Below are 13,252 nucleotides of genomic sequence, written 5' to 3'. Positions count from 1 at the left end.
GAGTTCCAGGACAGCCAGGGCTGTTACACAGAGAAACCCTATCTTGAAAATCCTGTGTGTGTGTGTGTGTGTGTGTGTGTGTGTGTGTGTGTGTGTATGTATGTATATAATTTATGCATAATATTGTGAAATATTAAATCAAAGTGTTTAACATATCACATAAAGGTATAGTCTTTTTTAAAAGGACAATGAAGCAAACTGGATGAGCTGATAAGTATTTTTATAAATATGTAAAACTATGTAATTTTATTTCTAAAATACATAAGAAAATGCAATCTATTAGCATTTTAAATATGATTTCAAATAAATTTTTCTTAGGCTCGAAGCATTGAATGTGAAGTTTTAAAGAAAGAAAAACAAATGAAGATATTAGAAAATAAGGTATTAAAAATTATGAAAAAAATTTTGGGAATACGAACTTAATGAAAATATTTGACTGGATTTTGGAGGACCAGCCTTTCTATTATTCTCCTTTAGAAGGCTTTGAGGAATAATACAGTGTTTTTATTGACATTTTTTTTGAAGAGACGGGATTCACCAATTTTGAATAGACCTTTAAAGAGGGAAATTTATTAAGCTTAGTTTTTCTTTTCGTCTGTAAAATTTATACTTACAAGTAGCTACATTCATTGTGAATAGTCTTAACATGACAAGATGCTTTAGACATTCAGCTATTTTGCTCATTTCTAAAATTGAACTACAGAAAATTTGACTTCTTTATTTGAAGTCATTTTTATTTATCTGGGTTTCTCTTCTTCTAATCTTATTATACAACTTGCTCTATACTTAATCTTTTATATAATGAATGATCCTCTAGAAAATATAGTTTACTGTCTGAAGTTACTTTTTTTAAGTAGAGGAGGAAAATATTATTTCAATTGGTAAATAAAATAGTTGTAGATTTATAAGGAAGCTTATAATGAGAATCTAAGTAGCTTTCTGCCAAATTAAAAATGCTTAAGTTTTTCTTAATAAATAAGAATTTCATGTTACTGTTAGTGGTTTTGTTGTTTATTTTTATTTATTGAGACAGTCTTACTGTGAGTACCCTGGAATTTACTATGTGGACCAGGCTGGTCTCAAACTTATAGAAATGGGCCTTACTCTGCCTTCTTAGTGCTAATATTAAAGGTTTCTGTGTTACCAAGGCAGGTGCCAATGCATCATATCAGTGTGAAAATCAGAGAAATAGTTTTTATTTTTTCTATAGCTGTTTTTTCTTAACTTTCTTTTGAAATTGTTCTTGATCTTGGACTTTGGACATGTAAAATTTTACATAAACCATTTATAGCCAGGCACATGGTACATTCATGTAAGCCCAGTTTATAGGAGGTGAAGATAGAAAGACCATGGTTTGAAGGAAGCTTGGACATTTAATGAAACACTAATTAAAAAGGAAATCACTTGTAAACATAAAAACAATGCTATATAAAATTAATTTATATTCAGAATATTAATGACTATGGCATATGTGAGTATTATAAGAAAAATATTTAACAATATTTGGTACTAATGAAGGAGACTGAATTTTGTGTGTGTGTGAGAGTTCTTTTACTCTACTGGCTACTAGAGCAATTTATATATTTGATATTTTAAGCCATCTTAAAAATCTGTCCTGCTTTTATGGTAGCTTTTATGGTACTTAAGATGTTCTTTGGACTAATACATTTCCATTTAGTTCTGCATGTAGTCAGAAGAAATAACTCCACCAAGTAATATATTAAAATTGGCTTAGTTGGTATTTTAGGAAGTGGAATTGAAATTCTGAAGAGGTAGGATATATTATGCTTCTCTTCCAAATTTAGACTCTTAAACATGAGAATGAGAGAATAATGAGTAATGAAGAAGACAGAATATTTTTATTCTTACCTTTACTGATGCTTTTCTCAGTCCTTCTAGTAATATGATTCAGCCTTCTGTATAAAGATGATGAAGAGGCATATTTTACTTAGTTTAATTTACATTTTTAATAGATTAATAACATGTTATATACTCATGGTTATAAAATGTATATTTTTATATCAACAGAATGATTTAAAATCTCAAATGAGCCTTATGTTACTTTACATAATATATTATTAGTTTGAGATTGCTTGTTTTGATCAGAATAATTAATTAAAAAATAATTTTACAGTGTAACAATTTAAGGAAACAAGTTGAAAATAAAAGCAAGTGTATTGAAGAGCTTCACCAGGAGGTAGGTTCTCTTAATAATATAAATGTTCTCAAAATTATCTCAATATTTTCACTATAGTTTTAGAGAGCAATAATTTCATTTCTAGCGATACTAGTGTCATTGGCGTTGTAAGTCTTAATACTAACTATAATTAACTTTCCATAGAATAAGACCTTGAAAAAGAAGAGTTCAGCAGAAAACAAACAACTGAATGCATATGAAATAAAGGTATGTTACATTTTTAATTTTGTTTTCTTAAATGCTAGTAGATATGTGATAACATAGACTATTTAAAATTTAATGGTTAGACTCAGATACTATTTTGGATTGGAGAGATAAATTCTTGTAAATCTGATATAATGTTTGTTGTGATTTAGCTGGGTCAGAAATGTGTAAACAACTTAAGAAATATTTGTATGTATGCTCTGTGTATATGTATTACCTATATATTTTGTCTTTAAATTTTTTTCATATAATATATTCTGATCATGTTTATTCCCTCCTCCAGTTACTTCTCCGTCATACCTATTCCCCTACTCGCCCAACCTTATGTTCTTTTTTCTCTCCCTTTGAAAAAACAGAAAAAGAAGCACACACAAACCCTATAAAAACTGAAATCAAAATATGTACGCAAAAGAGAAATAAGACAGAGAATGCCCCAACAAAGCCAAATGTGATAAAAAGCATATAAAAATATGATTGAGATAGTTTTTTTATTGGCCAACTACTCCTTGGCATGGGGCCTGCCCTGGAGTGTATTAATGTACCCAGTGAGACTCCATTGGAGAAAATTTTTATTTTTTGTATGTCAGTGAGTATCAGTTGCAGATAACGTCTTGGTTAGGGGTGGAAACCTGTGTCCACTTCTCCCTCTCAGTCCTAGGACCCTGTCTGGTTTGAACCTCTGCGTAGGTGTCATGTGTGCTTTCACAGTCTCTGTGAGTTCATATTTTCATCATTCCTGTTGTGCCTGGAAGACACATCAATTACTTCTGACTCTTAAGATCTTTCTGTCTCCTCTTTCTCATAGATCTGTGAGCCTTGTGGGGGAGGGCTTTCATGAAGACATCTCATTTAAGACTGAGTGCTTCAAAGTCTCTCAATGTCTGCATATTCACAGTTGTGGGTCTCCAAGTTAGTTCTTAGCTGTTGCAAGAAGAAGCTTCTCTGATGAGGGTCGATAGAGGCACTGATCTATGGCTGTAGCAGGATGTCACCTTTTTTTCCTTTAGCAGAGTAATAGTGTATACTAGATTTTCTCCTAGGCCTATGTCTCAGGTTCTTGGCTCCTTTAGCAGAGTCAAGTATGGATTCTAGCTCCTGGAGTAGGCCTCGCATCCAATTAGAAATTGGTTGGGTACTTCCATAACATTTGTGCCACTGTTGGCACCAGTATATCTTGCAGGCAAGTTACTATAAAATAACAATTATCCTGTTGCACAGTACGTTGAGACCCATCAACTTTGTATAAAATAAATCCCTAGAATATAAGCCTATGAAGCCAGGGCCAAATTTTGTAATCTTTCTCCTTAGGCAATGATTGATAATTAATAAGTATTCAATAAATATTTTTGAATCTTTAGTAGAAAGCAATGGTTGTCGAAAATATTAAATGAATACTTTGATAAAAAAGTATTTTATAGAATCTTAGGTAGTACTTGAAACAAGAAATGTAAAGATTGTCATAAAAAGGCAAATAAGAATTATCATAAAACTTATTAAAGTTATATAGAAACTAGTCAAAAGATACATTCTGTAATTACATACCTAAATTCCTAGAGATAGAAATTAACAAAAATGGCGTGGCAGGTCCGGCGGGTGCGAGGCCCGAACCTGGCCCAGCCTCGTCCTCCCGCGGCCCGCCCGGCCTGATCTCCCCCCTCCCCCTCCCCGCCCCGGCCTGACCCGGAGTGCCCCGGCCTATCTTCGGCCCGGCCGGGTAGGGAGCTTCCCGAGGGAGCGGGGCCCGGTCGGGAGCTTCCCGAGGGAGCGGGGCTCTGCCTGCCGAGAGCGCAGGCCCGGCCATGACCGACTTTAAATTGGGCATCGTGCGCCTTGGCCGGGTGGCCGGGAAGACCAAATACACGCTGATAGATGAGCAGGACATACCACTGGTGGAGAGCTACTCCTTTGAGGCTCGACTGGAAGTAGATGCTGATGGAAATGGTGCTAAGATATTTGCATATGCCTTCGACAAAAACCGAGGAAGGGGCTCGGGCAGGCTTCTGCATGAGCTGCTATGGGAACGCCACAGGGGTGGAGTGGCTCCTGGGCTTCAGGTGGTGCATCTCAATGCTGTGACTGTGGACAATCGCCTGGACAACCTGCAGCTGGTACCATGGGGCTGGCGACCCAAAGCTGAGGAAACCTCCAGCAAACAAAGGGAGCAAAGCTTATATTGGCTTGCAATACAGCAGCTTCCCACGGACCCTATAGAGGAACACTTCCCTGTCCTGAATGTGACCCAGTACTATAATGCCAACGGGGATGTGGTGGAAGAGGAAGAGAATTCTTGTACCTGCTATGAGTGTCATTACCCTCCTTGTATGGTGATTGAGAAGCAGCTTCGAGAGTTCAACATCTGTGGGCATTGCCAGGTGGCCCGATACTGTGGCTCTCAGTGCCAGCAGAAGGACTGGCCTGCCCACAAGAAGCACTGTCAGGAGAGGAAGCGTCCCTTCCAGCATGAGCTTGAGCCAGAGTGATGACGGGCTGAAGAGCTGCCACTGCTGCAGGTTCAAAGCTTCCAGCTCATCGTGAGCACAGAGGAAGACAGACTGGCAGTTGAACCTGGAGGTGCCAAAGAAGCCAGCAATGGATCCAGAGCAGCCGCCATAGACCTCACAGCAACAAGCAGCCTTCAGCAGAGACAACGGGGAGGCTCCCTAGGACCTTTCTCATTATTTATATGTTAATATGTTTGTAAACTCATGTACAGTTTTTTTTGGGGGGGGAGGCAAGGCGAACGGTTAGCAACTTCAAATAGAATCATTTGTTGTATTCCTCAACTGGTAAACAGTTGCCACTCAGCTAGAGACTGTCATGTAGTTGAGCCTCTCTTCTGGGCAATGGGGGTCCCACCGAGAGGCTTGCACAGAATCATGTCTAAACAGGCAAGAGTAAAGGGGTAGAATCATCCTTGTTGTGGCCAGTCTCTGCTCCTCAAACCCCTGCTGTCCAGCCTTTTTATTTTTTAAGTTTTTTTCTTTGAGACTAGGTCTCTTGTAGTTGTGGCAGTCTTGGAACTCCATATGTAGACCAGGCTTGCCCTGAGCTTGGAGATCCAGCTGCCTCTGCCTCCTGAGTGGTGAGATTAAAAGCGTGCATAACTAAAAAAAAAAATTACCAAAAATATTTATAGCAGTATTATTTACAATAGCTCCAAATTGAAGACTATACAGACATCCATTAGTAGCATAAAAAATTATTTAAGAAATGATCCTAAAACAACCTAAAAGTTGGACTTTGAGTTGAAAAGTGGAATACATTAGGAAACAAAAATTTGTAGTATGGACTGGGTGGTGGTAGTGCATGCCTTTAATCCAAGCACTCAGAGGCAGAGACAGGCAGATTTCTGAGTTCTTAGTTTGAGGCCAGCCTGGTCTATAGAGTGAGTTCCAGGACATCTAAGGCAACACAGAGAAACCCTGTCTCAAAAAAAAAAAATGTAGTGTGAAATATTTTATGTGCTTGGTGTTGTTGCTTCCTGCTCAGATGAAAGGCTATTTTGGAACCAAACAAACAAATAAAACCCCACATGATACAGAGTTCTTTTTTTTGATAATTCAATTTTATTGTAAGGCCAGATTATTGTGTGGTTATTATGTTTTTATTTTTGGTCTTTTTGTGGTTATTAATAATGTGAAACTTTTTATTATATAAGATGGCATTTGTTATATATATTTGATATATGAAATTAATTTAAGGTTATTTCCTTTATCTCTAATAACACATCTTGCTTTAGAACACAATTTTCTAGTCACCTTTTCATACATTTGATACTATAAACTCTTGAGTATGTGAAACAGGCAGAAGTCTGCTTTATTTCTAAATTTAAAAAAAAGTTGATAGTTGATTTATAGACATAATGTATTCTGGTTCACTGTTAACATTATCTATGCCTTCCTGATGGAATTCTTGTCCACTGCTGTGACATATTTCTTCAGTTACAATTTATCTCTCAGGTAAAGTGAATCTGGACCATAGGTGCTAATTCAGGTTCTTTGTCTCTCTTGCTAATTACTATATTTGAGGCATAGCTATATAATATATGAAATATGATAAAGCAGAAAATTAAAAACATTCTTCTTAGAAAATATAGAATATGTTTTTCTTTTAATGCATGAGGTTTTAGTTGGAAGAGTTACTTTATTATAAAAATGAATTAAAACTTATCAACCTAAATGTTATTAAGAAATTCATTAAGGGCTAGGCATGGTGGCAAACGCCTTTTTTCCCAACACTTAGTAGGCAGAGGCAGAGGTGCAGGTGTATTTCTGTGAGTTAAAGGCCAGCCTGATCTATATAGCAAGTTTCCAGGACATACATAGATAGACCTTATCTAAGCAATGAAAAAAGAAAAAGAAAAAGAAATTCATAAAAATAAATATGTAATCAAGAACCAAAGACAGCAGGGCAAGAACTTACACCTGTGCGAAAGGCCCCCACCTTTTTTATTATGATAAACCACACGTGCTTGTGGATAAACCACATGTATTTGTGGATGGTGGTAGGCAGGAATCTTTGGGTATAGACTCAAAACAGATGCCAAAGAACAGTCTTAAAACCACTTGAGTTCTGCCACTGGTGAAAGATCTGATTTTTCTAGGTGTTTTTCTGCTTTGGTTTCATGAAAAGAATTTGTATTAGCTGATATTAACCAAATGGAATGTCTTGATTTAGATCCATGTGTAAAAAACCTGTGGGTACTGCCAGGTTTACTCTGCAAACTCCAAGACTTTTTAAAATATTTAATCATTTTACAGCCAGATCCTAGCCCCGTCCCGCCTCTCCTTCTAGTCTTGCCCTAATTCCCCCTCCCCCAATTCCTCCCTTCCCCCAGAGAACGAGAAGCCCCCAATTGTTAGGGAGCCCACATAATGACTAAGCTGTACAACTACTGTAAACATGTAGGGCGCCTAGGTCCAGCCAGTGCATGCTGTTCGGTTGTTGGTTCACTCTCTGTGAGCCCCCCTGGGCCCAGGTTAGTCTACTCTGCAGGTCTTTTTGTGGTGTCCTTGACTCCTCTGGCTGCTTCAGTACTTCTCCCACTCTTCCCTAAAACTCCCCAATCTAGCCTGTTGTATGGCTGTGGGACTCTGCATCTGTTTGCATCAGCTGCTGGATGAAGCCTCTCAGAAGACAGATATGCTAGGTTCCTGTCTGCAAACATTCTGCAAGCATAGCAGAATATCATTAATAGTGTCAGGAGTTGGTTCTCTCCCATTGGGTGAGTCTCAAGTTGATCCAGTCATTGATTTGCCATTCCCTCAAGCTCTGCTTTGTCTTTATCCCTGTACTTATTGTAGGCAAGACAAATTTTGGGTTGGAGGTTTTGTGTGTGTGTTGGTGTCCTATCTCCCTCCATTGGAAGTCCTACCTGACTATAGGATGTTGTAACTTCAGGCTCCATATCCCCTCCCCCTGCCCTTTGCTATTAGGAATCTCAGCTAGGGTTACCTGTCCCAGAGATGTCCCCTTCCCCCATTGATTTCCACTCTCTCTCCAGGTCCTCCCCTCTCCCTAGCCCCTGCTCTCCACACCTAATCCTCATGCATGTTACCCTCCTCAGCCTGTCTCCTACACAGCTCCTTCCCTCCATCTGCTTCAGATGTCTATTTTATTTTCTCTTCTGAGTGAGAGTCAAGCATCTTCCCTTGGGCCCTCCTTGGCTTCTTTGGGTCTGTGGATTGTAACAGGGGTATCCTATACATTTTGATAATGCCCACTTACAAGTGAGTATATACCATGCATGTCTTTCTGGGTCTGGGTTATCTCAGGATGATCTTGCTTTTGTGCTCTTTTCTGGGTGGGTTAATTAACCACAGTGAGTTTTTCTCTACTAACCTTGTGTCTTGTCGCCACTATTGCTGCTCTGTCCTACCATCTCAAGGGACATGGTGGACCATTTTAATTTTCATGTGCCTTAGTAAGTTCACATATATAGTATGTTTACATGTTTCACTTTGAAGACAAATCTGAAAGCTACTCAAAGTTGGATTTAAAGTTTAATTCAAGCTGATAGATTTTGATAGAGCTTATCAGTGGAAGCTTGTACGTATTTTTTTTATGTAGCATTACTTGTAATTTTTAAGTAAAATGTTTTGAAACAAAAAATATGTGACTGCTTATATTGTTTGGCAAAACTAAATACATATTTTAAGAGTCAAGATAGATTTTGAAAGATAAAAACCACATTTCATTATATGAAGAATGTAAGAAAATGATTCAATCTTAATTTCCATGAATCCTTTAGGGTTTATAAAACTACACATGAATATGGAATATTTTCAAGTAATCTATGGAGTTTACTAAAATTAATATTACTTTCTTTACTTACAGGTCAATAAATTAGAGTTGGAACTAGGAAATGCCAAGCAAAAATTTCAAGAAACAACTGACAACTACCAGAAAGAAATTGAAGAAAAAAAGATATCAGAAGAAAAACTTCTAGGAGAGGTAGAAAAGACTAAATATGTTAAGAACTTAATGTGCTAAAAGTGTTTGTTGTTTAGCTTTAAAAATAAGTGTTTTGCTGGGTGCTGGTGGTACATGCTTTAATGCCAACAGTAAGGAGGCAGAGGCAGGCAGATCTCCGATTTCAAGGCCAGCATGGTCTACAAAGCTAGTTCCAGGATAGCCAGGCTGTTACCCAGATAAAGCCTGTCTCAAATGAATAAACAAACAAACAAACAAAAAAAACCCAAAATAAAAAAGGTACTGTTAACTTTTAAACTGTTTTTAACAAGTTTTAATATATTTATGATGAGGACAGTTATTAAATATAGAAAGTATTATTCTAAATATTTAAATATTGAGTAACATGCAATTAAAAAATTTTAAATATTAAATATTTAAGTATTAAGTTATTTATAATAATTTTGCTTTTTGAAACATCACAAAATAAACCAAACAAATTATATCTTTGTTTTGTTTCTGATTTTCTACTGCTGGAGTTTTATAATTTATATAAGTAGAATATATGTTTCTTAAAGGAAAGTTAAATTCTTTTTAATGTGGTGTAAGGTCCAGCACCAATATTTATTTATTCAATATTCATATTGAACAAGACTCTCACTATGTAGCCCAAGTTGGCCTTGAACTTGTGACATTCAAGCCCCAGCCTCCTGAGTGTTAGGTTTGTGGACATTTTGAAACACTTTTTTAAAAAAAATTTTATAGGTTGAGAAAGCCAAAGCAACAGTTGATGAAGCGGTCAAGTTACAGAAAGAAACTGATTTACGATGCCAACATAAAATAGCTGAAATGGTAGCGCTTATGGAAAAACATAAGGTAACTTAAAGTAATAAAACTATTACTTAGAGCATATTTTATTAAGATAACAAACTCAAGGTAGTCTTCTGATTTATCAGAGAAGTATTTTCTGTGCAACAGTAACTTAATTTTAGTTGGAATATTACTGATTCCCTATTTCTGTAAGTTCAGATCTTAACCTTTTAAAACTGAGTTGAGGTGCCACTTCCTCTAATAAACATCTTGTTATCATGTATAGTAAATTGTAGTCATATTTTCTGAATTCTTCTAGTAGTCTTATAACACATTTATTAACTACATACCTAAGATATTTCTTGTTAATGTTTGTATTCTCTACATGTATCTAACACTTACCAGCTGAACAAAATCTTAACAAAAGATCCGTTTCCTCAGCTTGGGGAAAGACTTTCCTTTTTTTTTTTTTTTTCCGAGACAGGGTCTCTCTGTGTAGCCTTGGCTGTCCTGGACTCACTTTCTAGACCAGGCTGGCCTCGAACTCACAGTGATCCACCTGGCTCTTCTTCCCCAAGTGCTGGGATTAAAGGTGTGTACCACCACGCCTGGCCCAGGGAAAGACTTAATATTTGTTCTGAGTACCTTTTATTTTTTGTACTGTTTGAATAATTTTCCTTTTAGGTAAGCTTCATTTTTTCTTCAGATTTGGAAAGGAAGTAGGTTGTCCTCAACTATTAATTTTTTAAAAAACTGATACCAGAATTCTGACATTACTATAAAGTAATCGATCAATAGAAATTTGAGTGCCAAATTTAAATAATATTATAGGTTAGTAGATTTAAATTTGCAATGTTTGGATCTAGTGCAGTTTATATAATCTATATTGAAAAGTTGTTTTGCTTTTGTCCAGGGAGAACCTCTTTAAACTGATAAAGTCATTTTGACCTGACTTGAATAGTCTGTGATCACTTTCTTTTTGTCATGAAAAAAAAAAAAAATTAAAGTTTATATTGTGTTATTGTGTTTCTTGCCTTAGATTTGGAGTCAGTCACTTTTCTAAAACATTTTGGTGTTATATTCATATTGAACAAGACTTTCACTTTGTAGCCTAGGTTGGCCTTGAATTTGTGATATTCAAGTCCCAACCTCTTGAGTATTTGGTTTATGGACATTGTGAACTTAACCAACTCAACTGTACTTCTTAAATGATGAAATTTTGTATTTCTAATTAAAATAACCATTTATTGTCTTGGGATTAGACTGTGTCCTAAACTTGTCTATGTTTCACTCTTTAGATATTGTTAGACTATATATGAAAAATGAAAATACATATTTACTCAAACTTACCATGGTACTTTTCTTCTGGTGTAGCCTACCAGTCTTATAAAATACAATCTATTGCATTTTAATATGCCTAAAATGTCTTCTTTGTTTAATACAGCATCAATATGATAAGATTGTTGAAGAAAGAGACTCAGAATTAGGACTTTATAAAAGCAGAGAACAAGAACAGTCATCAGCGAAGGCTGCTTTGGTAAGATACAGAACAAATATCAATAGAAGTCAATTCTTAAAATACCAACATTGAAGAAAATATCACACTAAGTAGAGCCATGATACTTGATCTGTAGAATCTAAAAGTATTTTACCTATTTGAACGCTTTTCCAATTTATTTTACAATGTAGTGTAAAGTGTCTTTTCAACAGAATTATTAAAAAGTCAGTTAAACTAAGTTTAAAGCTTTGATGTTTAGGAAAGGAGGAGAGTGAGTAGTAGGGTAGGATAAGGAATAAGAGAATAAGTATATGTATGTGCATTTGTTATCTGTGCGCACATGCCATTTTAGTACTTTATGTTAGAGAAAACTATGAAAAACTTGAAACTTACACTGAGTCTAGTTATGCTCCATTATCAGCCTTCATATATATCATTAAGGGACATTTTTCTGAGTCAATTCTTCGAAAATTGGATTTATTTGAAGCACTAGATTGATTTGAAATGTATGTAGAAGCATCTTCTTTTTTTTCTTTAGGAGACTGAACTATCTAATATCAGAAATGAACTTGTATCCCTTAAGAAGCAACTTGAAATAGAAAGGGAAGAAAAAGTAAGTTTTATGGCATTACGTATAAGACAATTGCAGGATTGGGTACAACTTTATGTTTTATAAATGTCATACTATAAAATAATTTGACAAATTTGGGTAATTAGTAGCAAGAAAATACAGCTATTCTCTTTTTTCTACAAATATTTAGCACATTTCATGCAGGAATAGAACAAATTTGGGTAATTAGTAGCAAGAAAATACAGCTTTTCTCTTTTTTCTACAAATATTTAGCACATTTCATGCAGGAATAGAAATGCTTTAAAAATATTGTATTTGTTTGAGAAATATTATCTCAAGGGCTGGAGAGATGACTTTCAAATTAAGAGCATGTACTTGCTTGCAAAGGGCCCAAGTTCAGCTCCCAGTACCCGCGTTAGGCATCACACAGCTGCTTATCATTGCAGCTTCAGAGGGAAATCCAACACCTTGAGTCTCTGTGGACACCTACATTCAATGCACATACCCAGTTTGGGTAGGTACACATAATTAAAAATAAAATAAACCTTAAAAATGGTTAGGTTATTTAAGATTACATAAGTAAGTAGAATAGCTAGGATTCAAATCTAGTTATAGTTTCCATGATTTCAAAATTTGTTTCATTTCATTCTGCAATAGTTTGGTAAAGTAGTTTCAACGTGAAGCCTCATTGACTTTGTTAACTTTGTTCTCTACTTAAGTCCTTTATCCTTTTCTTTATGTGGAAAATATCACACAACTTATGTGTTGAAATGTCACTTTATTATATTTAAATACCCTCATATACACGTACAAATTTACTTTCTAATATATCACACATTTTTAAGATAGGATTATGTTGTATCTGATTTTTTGAAATTTGTGTATTTCTTTTATGTTTTTATTTGATTTTTCGAGACAGGGTTCCCTGTGTCGCCTTGGCTGTCCTAGATTCACTCTGTAGACCAGGCTGGCCTCAAACTCACAGAGATCCACCTGCCTCTGCCTCCTCGAGTGCTGAGATTATAGATGTGCACCACCGTGCCCAGCTGAAATTTGTAGTTCTAACTGATACCATTTTACTTAGAATAACAACATTTATACTATAGTTTCAATAGAAAAATCCTGTGTCTTTACTTTTCATTTTCTCGATTAAACCCCGAGCTTTCTTAAAATTTTATGCTTATTTTGTTTTGATAGTCTTAGGAGTCAGTCAGTTTTTCCTCTTTAAAAAACACAAATAGAACTTTGCCATATTAAAAAGTCTTGAAATCTTTTTAAATCTTAAGAATCAAATGTTTATAAGTAACACTTAGTACTCTCGACTACCTCCAAACCTGTTAGATTTATATATTTGGTCTAATAATTTCCTTTAAATTTTTTCTGTCCTGCTATTTCTTCTAAAGTATAGAGTTCAGTCCTTATGTATTTATGTAGGTTTTTTTGCTATTAAAATTTCTGGTTTTGTTGGTTTTTTATAATGATGTCATGCAAAAGTCATTTCAGAGGCTGGAAAATTGGCTCAGCCATTAAGACCACTCTTCCAGAGGACCTGAGTTCATTT

At 35.6% G+C, this 13,252-nt stretch overlaps 2 protein-coding genes across 2 annotated transcripts in view; both read left to right on the top strand.

The window, feature by feature from the left end:
• Positions 1–13,252, top strand: part of Sycp1 (synaptonemal complex protein 1) — an 81,388-nt gene that overhangs the window by 51,135 nt on the left and 17,001 nt on the right. The window contains exons 21-25 of the mRNA XM_051165544.1: positions 2,135–2,197; positions 2,342–2,404; positions 8,738–8,854; positions 9,578–9,688; positions 11,067–11,159. Of these exons, the coding sequence (XP_051021501.1) occupies positions 2,135–2,197; positions 2,342–2,404; positions 8,738–8,854; positions 9,578–9,688; positions 11,067–11,159 (447 nt within the window). The remainder of the gene's footprint in view (positions 1–2,134; positions 2,198–2,341; positions 2,405–8,737; positions 8,855–9,577; positions 9,689–11,066; positions 11,160–13,252) is intronic.
• LOC127206271 (zinc finger MYND domain-containing protein 19-like) lies at positions 4,163–5,028 on the top strand. Its single transcript, XM_051165545.1, has one exon. The coding sequence runs from the start codon at positions 4,201–4,203 to the stop codon at positions 4,879–4,881; it is 681 nt and encodes a 226-aa protein (XP_051021502.1). The 5' UTR covers positions 4,163–4,200; the 3' UTR covers positions 4,882–5,028.

The sequence above is a fragment of the Acomys russatus genome, chromosome 23, assembly GCF_903995435.1.
Source record: "Acomys russatus chromosome 23, mAcoRus1.1, whole genome shotgun sequence".
Lineage (NCBI taxonomy): Eukaryota > Metazoa > Chordata > Mammalia > Rodentia > Muridae > Acomys > Acomys russatus.
The sequence above is the reverse complement of the archived record's forward strand: the minus strand, read 5'-3'. Positions and strand labels throughout refer to the sequence as shown.